A 17,496-nucleotide genomic window follows, 5' to 3' on the forward strand; every position below is an offset into this window, starting at 1 on the left:
TGTTATATCATTGATAGAAATACCATATGCCCTCACTTACTTTTTTTAAATTGGGAGTTAAGAAACCTTTTTGCTTTAACATGTCTTATTAACCTGTAAACATCAAGATTTTTTTAAATATTAATTTTAAATCTGATTAATGATAATAATCTACAAATTGAATATAATTATTGAATGTAATAGCATAGGTTGTCCTAACAAGTCTTTAAGAGGCATTTAGAACCTTTTTCTTAGGTTGTCATGGCAATAGCCATGTAGTCAAGACGATTAAGCTTTGTCATGATGTCAAATCAGAATGTGTTCAGTAAGAATGATAGGATTGGTAATATATATACTTTAAACATGTAGATATTTGTTTTGATTTTTAGTTCTACACAAGGCGTAATCAAGTCTGAAATTGGAATCTCATATTTCTGGTTCCTGGCTCATGTTTATATGCTCAATTTCATGTAACTATTTAAGTGTTAAGGAAACAGTTTTTCATCCTAGTATTTTGTTCGTAACACCAGCCAGTGTTATTCTGCTGATCTGCCTTAACAGACAGTGGACAACTGTTGGATTCTAAGTAGAATTTGTTTGTTTTCTGTTGAACACCGCATTCAGCAATATTCCAGCTATATGATGGCGGTCTGTAATCTATCAAATCTGAATCAGACAATCCATGAGCATAGCTCTACGCAATTAGTATACGATGAAATGGATCAACAAGATCAGCAACCAAGAACCCCCGATCCCGTTAGTTGCCTCTTACAAGCATGGGTTGCTGTAATGCAGTTCTAACCTGGAGTGGTTGGGGCATACGTTGTACAGTGAGGGGTAATGCTTCCGTCATGGATCCTGCCATCTTCCCGGGGCAAGAGAGTTAACTGACTTTTAAAGTCCAGTTTCCACCCTTGCCGAACTAGGCTGGAATTACTGGGCTCAATCGTAGCACCACCAGTGGCTGTTACCAGTTATGTCCCTTCTAAGCCTCTCCTATGGACCAGTCAGATTCCACCTCTCGTATCACTTGCGTTTGCTTCACACAAAATGGTGGCACCCAGTCAGGAGGATCTGATCTATAATCAAAGATCTATATTGTGATAAAACGGGTCTTATATCGCGAAATGCATCAAATCACGTGAGCACCTTTATTAAAAACATGAAAATGTTTGGAAAATATCTGTTGACAAAGAGTTGGCGGTGCACATGCTTTGCAAATCCTGCAATCGACCGAAATCAATTTCAATTTGGGTGCGCAATTTTGATTGGACTATGCATAGACTCGTTAGTCCAGCCAAAATGTATTTCCATAATACCAGCCTAGTTCGGCAAGGGTGGAAACTGGACTTTTATAGTCTCTTGCCTCGGTAAGATGGGATCCTGCATCTCCTTGAAAGGACTATTGTTAGGTGGTAAATATCTCCAGTGTTAGAGTGTTAATAATGTTTTTAAGGTAAGATTGTAATGTTTAAGAGTCCTTGCGATCTATCAAGGGTCTCTCTTGATAAATGAATTCATGAAACATGAGGCCTGGTATCGATATATGAAAACTATGGTAATCATTTTTGGGGGATGCTGCCCTTTCTTTTTAACAAAGATGATCTGTTTGGTGACTGTTTAGCATGTTTAATTTCTCAGTGGCAGACATTTGTGTGTATAGGGGACAAGTCTTCGGTGTGCAGAGTTGTGTCCCTTAGTTTTCAGGCTGTTATGTGAGTCCCATCTGAACCTGTGTTGGCACCATACCTGTTGTGTGTCTTACCAAAGTGATAAATGTCAACACTCGGCAGAAAGCACAGGCGGCCTAGTTGCCGAGGTGCCGCAATTTGATGTGCAGAGTTGTGTCCCTTAAGTGTGCCAGAAACCTATAATCGTGGGTTCAAATCCAAGAATCACCTGGTTTGTTTTTGGTTCGTCAGCACCATACCTTTGCTTGTGGCTTTCACCAAAATGGAATACGTCTAAGTACTGCATCACTTAAGGCCTTCTTCCCACATAAAGCTAACAGGCCGTTATATAACTGAAATACTGTTCAATCTGCATCAATTTTTCTACATCTCCCTCGTCTGTGATAACTGATGGGTTCACGCAATTACATGAAACAAGGACTACATACATTCCGAAGTCAAATAAATCTAAATAAATGTATTATATTGTCGGTTATGGTTATTTGTTGTTTAACGCCGCACTAAGCAATATTCCAGCTATATGACGGCGGTCTGTAAATAATCGAGTCTGGACCAGACAATCCAGTGATTGACATCATGAGCATTGATCCACGTATTTGAGATACAATGACATGCATGAACCAAGTCAGTGAGCCTGACCACCCGATCCCGTTAGTCACCTTTTACAGGAAGAATGGGTTGCTGAAGACCTATTCTACCCCGTATCTTAACGGGTCTATTATATTGTCAAGACAAGTTTGTCATTATGTGTAAATACTAGGTTATGACAACAAGGAACCTACTTGCCTGCTGAAGTTGATTCTAGATTCACATCAAGGAGTCTTTTTAATTATATATACTACTCAAAAGAAGTTAAAGAACACCGGATTCTTTCATATTACTATAGTTAATCTGTCTTGGCATGTGAGATTAACTATAGTAATATGAAAGAATTGGGTGTTCTTTAACTTCTTTTGAGTAGTATATTTGAGTAAATATACATTTATGTTATTATTATTGATATTGTTAAGATAGCTGATCAGGAAGAACATGGCACATTTTTCTTATATAGGTGTAACCATGGTAACAGTATTACATTAAGTGTGGGGTAACCATGGTAACTGTTCTACAAGCGTTGTGTACCTAGTTCTTGCTGTACTCTTTATCTATTCATATCTTTTATTATGAAGGTTCCATTTACTGGTAATTTAATTTAGCCCCAGAATCTTTTGATGAAATGTGGTGAAATAGGGTTTTACGTCGTGTTACGTCGTGTTCAAGATTACTGAGATTATTGCATTTATATATAGTAACATGCATGTATGCATCTGCCTGTCCTAGTCTGGACTCTTGCTGGTTTTATAGTGCTGAAAATACCATGCCGCATTGATACCCCACTTGTAACACACATTATAGCTAAAATGGATAGAATTATCATTAAACCGCCCGCACGTTATCAGAAATGAGCGGGCCACTGTAACTTGATAATGCCCTCATATTGCTTGATGACAGGCCATTATCAAGCCCGTTGTTAGGTGACGTCATAGGGTAGAGAAAGTGACGTCACGTATTGTAGTGACGTCATCTGGGTTTTTTCTATGATGTTTCCCTATTTGTAAAAGTGGGTCAGTGACCATAGTGTTGATTGCAGTAAATGTTTCAAAACCAATATTGTTGTTTCTTTTAACAGATTCCATCCATTTTAGTTATAATAACGGTAACCCTCTTTTTCAGGGCATTATCATTTGCAGAAACCCTTGTTCTTTTCAACTGACCTCCTTTGTCGGGCAGTTAATGGAAGACCTCAGGCTTCTGCAAATGATAATGCCCTGAAAAATAGCGTTACTGTTATAGTATACACTGATGATCAGGTCAGTCCTTGTTTCATTCCCTTAATGCGACTATACTGTGTGTGAGAGGGGTATCTATGTTTAACTGTGGCATGGTATCTCAGTGGCCTAGCACCAGGAACCTGTCTTACCTCTGAACTTGTGGACGAGTACAAGCAGCCACACACATGCATGCACATCACTATATACAAGTGCAGTAATCTTGAAGACCCGTCAAGATCCGGGGTAGAATAGGTCTTCAGCAACCCATGCTTGCCGTAAAAGGCGACTATGCTTGTCATAAGAGGCAACTAACGGGATCGGATGGTCAGACTCGCTGACTTGGTTAAAGCATGTCATCGATCCTAATTGCGTGGATAGATGCTCATGATATCAATCACTGGATTGTCAGGTCCAGACTCAATTATTTATAGACCGCCGTCATATAAACAAGCAACAATCTAGAACACCATGTTAAACCCCATTTCACCTCACCTGATACAACTCAGCACAACGATCACAGTGTGGAATGAGACCACATGAATCGGTAGCTCAATTTAACTTTCTGGTCCGTGCCTTGTTGGCTTTTACAATTAATCATTGCTCAGCTGTCACATTCAACAGGTACATGAAGTAACAGAAAATTGATTTTCTAAAGTTTATTACTTATCTAAATCAATATTCAGATACATATTTGTCTGAAGGTAACACCAGTTGTAGACACATCTTGGAACATCTCCAAACGTATGTGTTAAGAACCCAGGAAAATTCATTTATTTAGTTACCTATTCCGGTGTTCATCATTTTGTTGATTGATTTCACATGTTTATGTTTCTTGAACAGATTCTTGTAAAATAAATGGGATTCATGCAACAATGTATATTGTTTTGCTTGCAAACTTTGCCAGTATAAAAAAAAGGATTAAAATGTGAGAGAGAAAATTCAATTAAACAGAACAAACTTCCACTGGATACAGCAGTTTCAACTGCCTTATAGTCATGTCTATTGACATTACATGGCAAAAGAATATATATATCCTTTATTGTCAAATTTGATACAACAGTAGATCATTTATCATTCTGACTGTCCAGGTTGAACTATTGACCTATCAATCACTTCACAATGTACAGGCAAGCTGTCACTGTTCACATTCAATAAGTGGCGGTCGGGTAGCCTAGTGGTTAAAGCGTTCGCTCGTCACGCCAAAGACCCGGGTTCGATACCCAACACGGGTACAATGTGTGAAGCCCATTTCTGGTGTCCCGGCCGTGATATTGCTGGAATATTGCTAAAAGTGGCGTAAAACCATACTCACTCACATTCAATAATGAATACTAAAAGACGACCGGGTGTACAGGAACTTACACGTTTCTAATATTTGGGAATTCAGATTCAAGACTTCAATTCAAATCCCACATTAAAAATATATTATGGTCTTTCAATTTCTTGACTTGTTTCTTTAATCTGTAAAGGACAACCAACTGTGAAACCCGATCAGTCCTTGGTTGTGTGGCATTGAGTCCAGCATCGTTATAAACATCAGATAAAACAGTTCAACATTTGCACAGACTTTATTATCAACAAAGTAGGTCAACATCAGGAAGAGGATCGGTGAGAGAATATGTCACTATCTGTTAAGTAGCTACTCCAAGTGAGGACTGTCCCCATCAACTTGCAACAACACACAGGAATGAGAATGTTTTCAGAAAACACTGAAAATGGACCTTTTGATTTATGCGTATACTGCAATGGCATGTATCACAAAGGCGACCCTTGATGATCCGTGGGAGATTCTCATACCTGAACACATGAAGCCCTGCATTGCACAACATATGCAGACAATGCATATACACACTGGCTCACTGCACCAACACATGAAGACAGTGCATATACACACTGGCTCACTGCACAACACATGTAGACAGTGCATATACACACTGGCTCACTGCACCAACACATGAAGACAGTGCATATACACACTGGCTCACTGCACAACACATGTAGACAGTGCATATACACACTCGCTCACTGCACCAACATATGCAGACAATGCATATACACACTGGCTCACTGCACAACACATGAAGACCATGCATATACACACTGGCTCACTGCACCAACACATGAAGACAGTGCATATACACACTGGCTCACTGCACCAACATATGCAGACAATGCATATACACACTGGCTCACTGCACAACACATGAAGACCATGCATATACACACTGGCTCACTGCAAAACACATGAAGACAATGCATATACACACTGGCTCACTGCACCAACACATGAAGACAGTGCATATACACACTGGCTCACTGCACCAACACATGAAGACAGTGCATATACACACTGGCTCACTGCACCAACACATGTAGACAATGCATATACGCACTGGCTCACTGCACCAACACATGCAGACAGTGCATATACACAATGGCTCACTGCACCAACACATGAAGACCATGCATATACACACTGGCTCACTGCACCAACACATGCAGACAGTGCATATACACAATGGCTCACTGCACCAACACATGAAGACCATGCATATACACACTGGCTCACTGCACCAACACATGCAGACAGTGCATATACACAATGGCTCACTGCACCAACACATGAAGACCATGCATATACACAATGGCTCACTGCACCAACACATGAAGACAGTGCATATACACACTGGCTCACTGCACCAACACATGAAGACAGTGCATATACACACTGGCTCACTGCACCAACACATGTAGACAGTGCATATACACACTGGCTCACTGCACCAACACATGAAGACAGTGCATATACACACTGGCTCACTGCACCAACACACAAGACAGTGCATATACACACTGGCTCACTGCACAACACATGAAGACAATGCATATACACACTGGCTCACTGCAGCAACACATGAAGACAGTGCATATACACACTGGCTCACTGCACAACACATGAAGACAGTACATATACACACTGGCTCACTGCAGCAACACATGAAGACAGTGCATATACACACTTACATTGCACCAACACACAAAGACAGTACATATACACACTGGCTCACTGCACCAACACATGAAGACAGTGCATATACACAATGGCTCATTGCACCAACACACGAAGACGGTGCATTCCATATGCACACTGTTACATTGCACCAACACACAAAGAGTGTGCATATGCACACATTACAATGTCTTGTTTTCTTGATACGAATCATCCCTATCTGAAAGAGCAGAACTGTCTTCTGCAACTATTTTATAAGTTCCCTAATTTTTTTCCATCAGCACTCATGGTCTCAACTGTCGGAAAGGTTTCTCTCTTCATGGCTGGCAAACCAAATAGTGAGCATATTCTCTTGCACATGGATATGGAAAGCAAACACCAAAAGGGCACTGTATTATTCTCCCAACAAAACTTAAACACCTCAATCGGGTCAGTTGCTACAGAACATAGTAAGGTAGATCGTCGTCTTTGGTTAATGCAAAAAGAACAAAGAACACAAGAGGTAAATATTCTGTGATGTATGTTTGTTGTTGAACGCCTCACTCAGCAGTATTCCAGCTATAGGTGGCGGTCTGAAAATACTCGAGTCTGGACCAGGCAATCCAGTGATTGATAACATGAGCATCTCTCCATGCAATAGGGATACAATGACATGCATCAACCAAGTTCTGTGATCATGGTGGTGTGGCAATGTTTAGTGATAGTATATTTACAAAGTGTAGAATGTAATTATGAATAAAAATAAGACTTAAATGTACTTCTATGAAAGTATGCAATTCTTAGGCAAAAGGTCAGACCATTCTTTTCCTGTTTTGCAGATGAAACTACCCTACAGTTTGGAAAGGTCAACATGACAAATAACTAAAAATACTCACTGAACATTACTGTTTAAAAATTGGATTATTTTTAAAGTTTTTTCATTACATCTTTAATTTCGGGGATTCTACCTAACCACTCATCAACCATGACAATTTTTATTGGTTTCTGCAGTCTCCCCCTCTTGTCCCCCTTTTCTCAGCATATTGACCCCATAATGATAAAATAAAACATCATAAACAACCTACATGTATCTGGCGTAATGATATGTTTCCTACCACATTGCCTTTCAAAAACACTGCAACATCTGAGATTGAAGAAAACAGTGTAGTCAGGTACAAGACCGAGATCACCTCCTACTAAGACCAGCTTGTGTTTCTCAATCTACACTATGACTGATTCACTGAAAGAGAAGGTGCATGTAAGTTTGGAAGAACCTGAACTACACTGCATCACAAAGAACCTGACCTACAGCTGCATCACAAAGAACCTGACCTACAGCTGCATCACAAAGAACCTGACCTACAGCTGCATCACAAAGAACCTGACCTACAGCTGCATCACAAAGAACCAACAGCTGCATCACAAAGAACCTGCCCTACATCACAAAGAACCTGACCTACAGCTGCATAACGATGGAGGTTTGAGGGTAAGGGATATTCCTTCAAGATCTCATAAACATTACCGGTAGTTTCCAGACATTCTTTATAGATCTTGCAGTTCAAACTTGGATCTTGAAAGCCAAAAGCACCTGGTAACAGAAGTGAATTGTTACGGAATTGTCTTGCATCCTCAGACAAATCTTGAGGATTCCTTATCATGCCTATTGTTTCATTTGACTAAATGTTATGAAACTTGATTACCTTAAAATACAGAAATCCTTAATCCCAATACATGTATTTTTTTCAGCTGCGTAATAATTTACTGATTGAAAAAGGTTCAAGGATACAAATGACCAAATTGATCTTGAATCCACGTTGAACTCTGGCCATTTGTGTTCCTAGTCAACTGTTTAAAGGGGAAGTGTACATGCAAAAATCACTTTTTATCTTTTTCTAAACAAAACGCAATTTTAGAATTAATTAGTATCTGTGTTTGAAAATATACACTCATTTTTTTCACAGTGAAAGTAGAAAGCTCACAATAGTGTGAAAATGATATGCCGTTATGAGGCCTTCGTTTTTCGAGCTAAACAGGCCTGAGTTATCCCCCTTAGATTATGACGTAATAGGTGCCAATTCAACTGGGTCCCTGTCTATTCTCAACGCAAAAGATATCAAGTACCAGTTTGCGGTAAAACAACATGGCCTACGACACATTCCGGCGCAGTGGTGACTCAGCATAACACTATGCTGGCTGGCATCTGAGACGCTAGAATCACACACCTGTACCTACATCACGTGAGGCGGCTCTAAACAAAGCATGATGACGTCATAATGTTTATCAATTGGCAGCAATGACGTCATATTGCAAGGGGCATAAGCCATGGTGTTTTTGTTGTGGAAATAGAACACTTGGTTAATGTGAAAAATATAAATCGATTTAATGTGAAAAATATGTTAATTAATTGTGATATTTTTATATTTTTGTCTTTGACACTTCTAGGTTAACACTTTTAATGTGGAAAAAGTACAAGAAAAATAGGTTCATTTCCGTGTGAACTTGCCCTTTAAACTCATATTGTTGCATTTAGTCAGACCTGTTACACCCAAGTCATGAAACAAATATATCACAATCACAATTCTTTTTCACAACAAATCTATTTTGTGTAGCAATTCACAAAATGAAAACAAGGCTCATATATTACTTTATCCTCATGATCACATTTAAGTAACCATGGTAACGAATTTCCATGCATGTCCATGACGTGATAGGAAAGAACACTGGGCTTGACACATCATGTATCCAGACTGCCAGTCAGTGCTAGCTTGTAGATCATCGGATGAGAAAGAATATTGCAACAAATTCAAAGCATAAATGTACTAAATAAACTTAGTGCATGATTTTATGATATAGGTGGGTCTAAATACAGTGAAACCCTGCTAATCTGGGTGCCATTGTACAAAACAACTTTAGCGCTACGGATGTCGTAAGTCTATTTAAGGTATGGGAGTAGTCTGTCATACAGACCCTGAAACAAATATATCCAATACAGCCCATGCAAGTCAATAATGTTTGGCAAGTCTAGATTACTGCAGTATCTGAAAATGAAGAAAGTCTCTGGACTCCTTATTAATTATAAATTATAATTTATAACCATAATTTAACAACTTTGACAAGATCACTTTGTACAACGTTACCCTGGTCTGTCGCCTTCACACTGAAATCGCCTTGATCAACAAATTTCTAGATTAAGGAATCACTGGAATATCCCACTGTAAGCATTTCCTGCAGCAATCTCCACAATGTGTGGTTTCTGGATTAACAGGGTCCAGACTAGCGAGGTTTCAGTGTTACATTTTGGTGTATCGGTGAATCTCTAAATCCTTTTCAGTCTTACCACACTACTTATCGCTTGACTCCGGGTTGGATTAATAACAATTAATAACATCTGTCCAACTGGAGCAAGCAGCACCAGTGGTGACCTGACCGACAGTAAGCAGCACTAAGCAGGATACTTGCTAACAAGGTGCAGTGTTAATGATGATAAACCCAAAACATAAAATCATAAAAAACAGTATTTGTGAACATTAAATTCTGGATTTTGTTCCAATACTTCAAATAAAAATGTGCTGTGATCTATAGACTGATGGAACAGGAAAATGTGACTATAAAAATTGGAATGGAAAATAAAGCGGCCCAACAAAGATGTATTTTGACTCTTGACTACCATAGGTAGGCATTGAGTAGCTCTGAGATCAACAATCTCAGGTCTCATACCATGGGTATCAAATGAATGCTCTTAAGTTTTGTATATTCTACATTCTGAACTACTAATTGATGGAAATATGCCTACAATAAAACCCAGAAAAGTCATGATAATGTGAGATAAGGTGATCTTGGTTTTGAAAAAAAGGGACAATTTATTGGGTCACGTCTCTGCATAATTAATAAGTATGTTGGCAAAAGAAACATTTATTATCATGATCATTATGTAAAGAATATTGCTGTTTCTTGTATTAGTCCATGTTGTCTGCATCCCACAACCACCCTCTATATAGACAGGACAAACATGGGATATGTGTAATGGAATTTCTGCAACAGGAATATTTAGCACTAACAATTTGTTATTTTCTACATATCATTTCAGTTGCATTATAGAAAATATTGCCAGTCATTAATGCTAATGTCAAATGAATCATTGCAAATGTGATAGTCAACACAGTTCCAATAGAATATGAGGCAAGTTGATATCCTAATCCAACTTAAACTTACCTGCATTTGCCATACGCATATATTTGTATAATACATATAAAAAAAACACCCCAAACACTGCCACTACACATATGTATGCATTGATATATATGCAATAATTCGTCAGCCTGAATATGAACCTTTAAATGAAATCATAACAAAAGCCACACAATTTGATCACTCTGAGAGAAGGTGCATTTCAGCCTTGAGTTTATAGGCCGGCCAGCGACACATGGGGCAGTAGTGGTGCCCCTTGTTCAGCCAGCGGACGATGCAGTCTTCATGGAAGGTGTGGAGGCAAGGCAGTCCACACAGCATCACACCGAACCTGTAGTCGTCCAGGCAGATCACGCACTGGGTCGCTGGGAGGAAGCCTTCAGGATAGTACGGATCGATCAGAGACTTGTCAGGACCGCTTAATTTACACGAACAGGTTAGTGTCTTTTCTGGATGGGGAGGATGTTGATTTGTTAGACTGTCGAGACTAGGTGGTGAAGAGACGTTCGGGGCGACTGTGTAATTGTCTAGTGTACCTTCAGAACAATTTTTAGCCACACTGTCGTTCTGGGTTGCTTTCTCGATTTCTTTATCGGGGCAGTCTATTGGTTTGCAGCAATCGCACACTTTACATGTGTCATCAATGGATGAAGGAAGCTTGCAGCGCCATCTTGGAAGATCAGGAATATATGTAAGGGAGATAACTGGCCGAACTGGATTGAATAAACGGCCCCCGAAAAAATTCATGCCAAGCTCTGAGGGTTGTAAACGGCCACTGAATGGATCCACAGGACGAATGAGATGTTCCAGTGTCCTCATTTCAGCAAAATTCCAGAAATTTTCATCCTCTTGTTCAGCTTCATCTTCTCCACCCTTCCGTTTATACTCGATAAATCCAACCAAAATCGTGTAGGCAATAAACACAGATGTGAGCACAGTTGAATGGAAAGTGTAAAACGACAGATCTTTTCTCATATGGGCAGCCATGTTGGTGGTGGAAAACATCCGCAGACATTTCAACAACCACAGAGGAACCTTATCGAGATGGGGCAACTGAAATATTCCTACAATGGGTAGCCACAACATAATGAGAATAACGTTACACTTAACGAAATACCACAAAAACCTTTTCAAGCGTTTATATATCGTTCCTTGCACGAGACATAATTCGAAAATCGACAATACATTGGTCATAATGAAACTAACAATGAATATGTCATTTAAGCAAGGGTATAATGTCTTGAAATAATTTTCCATGGCTGGGAACGAAAGATTTTCGCCATTCTTGGTGCCATACAGAACATTTTTTTCGGCTGTAATGATCATATAGGATGGTATAGCAGCTTTTGTTCTATTTCTCATGACCATGTATTTCATGACCTCTTTCCCACCTGATGATCCGGTGTCAACCATACCAAACTTTACCCTGCCCGGAAACTTCACACTGAGTGCGGAATAAAACATTGGTATGTTTTTCTGATTTGTAAAATAGACTGTCCGAATTTCGGGATTCAATAATGGATCTTTAAATTGGTACCATTCCTCAGCAAATTGTTTGGTGTGAGTAATTTTTTCAACTTTGCCGTCCAACTTTTCCCGGATCCAATTATACAGGAGGTTTGTCTTTGTGGGCCCTCCGTAGGTGTGAATGTGGACATTGGACTTGGCCTCAAACTCTCCTGGGAGTGCCAGCAGTAGTCGTGGGGTGTGCCAACCTTTGCTTTGACAGTATCTACAACATGAGAGCATACAACAATATATGTATCAGATAGCTACTCGATCAATCGCAAAGAACAATGAAGAACGAGGTGTGGTTTATTTCAGGATAAAACATTGTTCTATCACGGTGTCATTTCTGGAGATTCGAATATGCGCTTGTAACTTGATGTCGTCATGTATTAGATGACATTGTTTTTTAGAGGGAAGTGTCTAGTAAGTTGTTTAATGCGCCCCCGTGTTTTATTCCCCTTGCAGTGTTTGATGCGAACCCTCATGGTTTATTCTCAATGCAGTGTTTGATGCTCCCCGAGTGGTTTTGGCTAGCAATTTTTCAGGTAAATTTGCATTGCCATGGTTGACAGCAGGAAAACATTGATACGGTTGAACAACACTGTTCACAATAAAACTGGGTGCTGGGGTCCTTGAGGCCGGCTGCTATAGTACTTGAATCGAGGGACAGCTGAAGTACTTGAATCAAGGGATGCCTTGAGGCCGGCTGCTATAGTACTTGAATCAAGGGATGCCTTGAGGCCGGCTGCTATAGTACTTGAATCAAGGGATGCCTTGAGGCCGGCTGCTATAGTACTTGAATCAAGGGATACCTTGAGGCCGGCTGCTATAGTACTTGAATCAAGGGATACCTTGAGGCCGGCTCCCATAGTACTTGAATCAAGGGATGCCTTGAGGCCGGCTGCTATAGTACTTGAATCAAGGGATACCTTGAGGCCGGCTGCTATAGTACTTGAATCAAGGGATGCCTTGAGGCCGGCTGCTATAGTACTTGAATCAAGGGATACCTTGAGGCCGGCTGCTATAGTACTTGAATCAAGGGATACCTTGAGGCCGGCTGCTATAGTACTTGAATCAAGGGATGCCTTGAGGCCGGCTACTATAGTACTTGAATCAAGGGACAGCTAAAGTACTTGAATCAAGGGATGCCTTGAGGCCGGCTGCTATAGTACTTGAATCAAGGGATGCCTTGAGGCCAGCTGCTATAGTACTTGAATCAAGGGATGCCTTGAGGCCGGCTGCTATAGTACTTGAATCAAGGGATGCCTTGAGGCCGGCTGCTATAGTACTTGAATCAAGGGATGCCTTGAGGCCGGCTGCTATAGTACTTGAATCAAGGGATGCCTTGAGGCCAGCTGCTATAGTACTTGAATCAAGGGATACCTTGAGGCCGGCTGCTATAGTACTTGAATCAAGGGATGCCTTGAGGCCGGCTGCTATAGTACTTGAATCAAGGGACAGCTAAAGTACTTGAATCAAGGGATGCCTTGAGGCCGGCTGCTATAGTACTTGAATCAAGGGATACCTTGAGGCCGGCTGCTATAGTACTTGAATCAAGGGATGCCTTGAGGCCGGCTGCTATAGTACTTGAATCAAGGGATGCCTTGAGGCATGCTGCTATAGTACTTGAATCAAGGGATGCCTTGAGGCCGGCTGCTATAGTACTTGAATCAAGGGATGCCTTGAGGCCAGCTGCTATAGTACTTGAAACAAGGGATGCCTTGAGGCATGCTGCTGGAGTACTTGAATCAAGGGATGCCCTGATTCTTATACTCTTGATATTGGGGTTATGACAAGAAGCCCCTGACTTTCATGTTTAGTTTTAACCCTAGGCATTTTCACCATGTTCACAAGCCTGGCCTGACAGTATAGCATTGGTGCCATATGCTGCCAGTATGTTTCTAGGTTTGTCAGCACCATAGCCATGCTTGTGGGTTTCACCAAAGTGAGAAATGTCCAAGACCTGCATCCATTCCTCCCACATAACATGACATAACTAGAATACTGTTAAAAGTGGTGTCAAACCCAACTCAATCACAGGAACAGTATATATCAGTTAATCCTTGAAGATGTATCAGAGAAGCTCCCCAGGATGCTAGCATGGTTAGTGAGAGATGAGCGAGAGAGTCTTGTGTTAATGACACTTTCAACAGTGTTTCAGTTATATCAGGGATTATCAGCTTGATGTGTGGGGCCAAAGTGATCCAAGTCTTGGCCATTTATCACTCTAGTGAAGTCCATGAGAGGGGGTAAGGGAACTGACATATTTAGAAACATGATCGGAACAAACCAGGGTTCATACCCAAGATTACAGGTTTCTGGCCCAACGGATGCAACTCTGCACAGCAAATTGCATTGTTTTACACTGGGCCATCTGTTTTTATCTTATCAGTGAGAGATGACAATAAGTTGGATACCTTATGTCAAGTGAGCAGTCAAGTATTCCAGCGCGGACTCCGAATCGCGACACCTTTTTTCTGATGCTCTTCCAGCGTGAATCTCCGAGCAGGACTGGCGTTCCATGCTGATTGTGAACCTGGATCAACCAAACACTGTCCTTGGCATCCTCCACCTGCTCGAAGAAATGAGCTCCAGATGTGAAGTTGGTGACAGAGGACGAGTCCTCCTCACGAGCAGCGCTCACCACCTCCTCGTCTGTTACTGGACCTGAAAGTTAATTAAAATTGGTCAGGAACCATGGTTATGCCACAGCAGTCATGAAAATCATGACTGTTTTATTAAAAAGTTTATTATTGTTGGTCTACTGTCAAGTGAGTGAGGGAATGTCAACCTTTTTCCCGATTAGTAACTATTTTACCGGACCCCTGACAAAAAATATTTAGGTACATCAATAACACGATCTGGTCATGCATACACTTGACTGAAGTTTAATCTCTACTCAAACATATAAAAATCAAAAGTCAGAAAGATATGTATGTATATCGACTCGTAGGTAACCATGGAGTCATAGCAGGGAATTTTTCTCATTTAACAATATAACTTGACTAACCACGGGCCCGGGTAGTCCTGTGGGGCCCTGTGTCATGCTCAGTACCCACCAACCTCAGTTAGCCGTCCCAGCCCTAATTTTATCCATTATATATTTCAGAACAAGGGTCAGTTTACTTATCATTTCGGGTAAATATTTTACCATTCTAAACAAGCGGGCAAAGAGGGTGTTGGCATATTAATTAGTCCCCGGCGATATGTAGTTGCCAGTCAGCAGGCCTATGACAGTCACAGTGATAACACTGCATAGGGGAATTGGTCTTCAGCAACCCATGCTTGCCGTGAAAGGCGACTATGCTTGTCGTAAGAGGCGGCTAACAGGATCCATTGGCCAGGCTCAGTGACTGGGTTGTTGGTACTTCATCTACAATCTCATGGATATGGTCCATAAGACTGATCATTAATTTTCTGATCCTGACTTGATTATTTACACACTGCAAGCCCGTGAAGATCCGAGGTAGAATAGGTCTTCAGAAACCCATGCTTGCCCTAAAAGGTGACTATGCTTGTCGTAAGAGGCGACTAACGGAATCGGGTGGTCAGGCTCACTGACTTGGTTGATGCATGTCGTTGTATCCCAGTTGCGTGGATTGATGCTCATGATGTCAATCACTGAATTGTCTGGTCCAGATTATTTACAGACCGTAGTCATATAGCTGGAATATTGCTGAGTGTGATGTAAACGACATACAAACAAAGCATAGAGTAAATAAATATACAAACAACTTAGAAAATCATATTTTTTTGCAAACAGATCCGACATGATATATATAGGTGCTCACTGGCAAACACAGACGCTGCAACACATACCTGACCCCTCAACGAGCTCCGTGAGGTCGGATTTCTCAAGAACAACCCCTTCAAAGCCGACACCGCGCTGTTCCAACAACGCCTTTAGCTTCATCACTGACAAAGTCATGGGGTCCAACAACCGCTTTGATAGTGATCCGGTCTCATACCAGCTGATTGCTTCCAACATGCGAGCCAAGATGAACAGCACGACGATGTAGATTAACAGGAGACAAAGTTTCAGCCACATCTCGCCGTTTTGGTGTGGCTCTTCCACTTGCTCTCGACAAAACTAAATTTTGTTACGTCAGACAACTTTGACAGATCAGTGACACGTCAACCACAGCGATATAGGCTTGAATATCATGCTTGTCGGCGTTTACATCATTGTAAAAGTAGCATTTGGGGTTCCTGGTCTGTTCTGCTGTCTTATTGAACGGTTGTTAAAGTTCTCTTGAGACTTTTTGCCGTCTTATTCGTGTTTCTCCACCCGCTTCGCCCCAGAAGCTGTCGACCCCTGACCCTACCCAAGATGGCGGATGTAAATAATGCAATCACGTGACACAGGTGCTATACCATATACACCGACTATATTGTTTATATACCCCTGTTTGAAAAACAATATATTTACACATTTACGGAAATTAATACGCTACGCTATTAAAATTCAAACGTAGTGATGACCATAACGTTTGTGTATTTATCAAGCTCCACACAGCGATAGCCCGTTCCGGGTTGGGGGCCTTTTATGGTCAAAGGGAAATAACTCTTCAAAACTTGGATAAATTCCTATTTCGTTTGCGATATGAGTACCTAATGAATTAACGGTTCTATTCGCCGATCTAGACAAAAAAAGAAAACAATCTTTTTTTGTGAACGCACATATTTATTTTAATTGTGAATGTTTCAGAGTGTGCGAGATCGGTCAACACACCTTTCTAATTTTTTAGAAAATATATTTCTCGTTACTAATTTATATTTTAGAAGCCCCTTGCTGCTGTGCTCTTTTCAACTCGTTTTGTGAATTTATTTTTTATTATTCGTAAAAGGCTTTGGTTTGGTTAGTTGGTTTGTTGTTGAACGCCGCACTCAGCAATATTACAGCTATATGACGGCGGTCTGTAAATAATCGAGTCTGGACCAGACAATCCAGTGATTAATATCATGAGCATCGGTAATCCACGCAATTGGGATCGATGACATGCATCAACCAAGTCAGCGAGCCTGACCACCCGATCCCGTTAGTTGCCTTTTACGACAAGCATAGTCACCTTTTACGGCAAGCATGGGTTGCTGAAGACCTATTCTAACCCGGAATCGTAAAAGGCGACTATGGTTGTCGTAAGAGGCGACTAACGGGATCGGGTGGTCAGTCTTGCTTACTTCCTTGATACATGTCATCGTATCCCAATTCCGTGGATTACCGATACCAATTACCAATATGCATTTCTGGTGCGGAATATGTATCCGCAGTTTGCAAAATCCGTTGCAGACGACGCAAACGAGCCGAGTTACTTCCCTTTACCCAGTG

The 17,496-nt window shown here is 40.9% G+C and overlaps 1 protein-coding gene and 1 long non-coding RNA gene across 2 annotated transcripts; both read right to left on the minus strand.

Annotated features, from left to right (window-relative positions):
• Positions 1–5,033: 5,033 nt before the first annotated feature.
• Positions 5,034–8,444, minus strand: LOC125378261. The gene is made up of 2 exons (XR_007220173.1): positions 7,901–8,444; positions 5,034–7,851 (listed from the first exon to the last, which is right to left on the minus strand). It is a non-coding gene; the product is annotated as an uncharacterized LOC125378261 (long non-coding RNA).
• A 604-nt stretch (positions 8,445–9,048) lies between these two features.
• LOC124113917 (E3 ubiquitin-protein ligase RNF103-like) lies at positions 9,049–16,520 on the minus strand. The gene is made up of 3 exons (XM_046474405.2): positions 15,987–16,520; positions 14,585–14,834; positions 9,049–12,390 (listed from the first exon to the last, which is right to left on the minus strand). The coding sequence occupies exons 1-3, from the start codon at positions 16,213–16,215 to the stop codon at positions 10,839–10,841; spliced, it is 2,031 nt and encodes a 676-aa protein (XP_046330361.1). The 5' UTR covers positions 16,216–16,520; the 3' UTR covers positions 9,049–10,838.
• Between the last annotated feature and the right edge of the window lie 976 nt (positions 16,521–17,496).

Source organism: Haliotis rufescens, unplaced genomic scaffold (assembly GCF_023055435.1).
Source record: "Haliotis rufescens isolate VD_foot unplaced genomic scaffold, xgHalRufe1.0.p SCAF_12, whole genome shotgun sequence".
Lineage (NCBI taxonomy): Eukaryota > Metazoa > Mollusca > Gastropoda > Lepetellida > Haliotidae > Haliotis > Haliotis rufescens.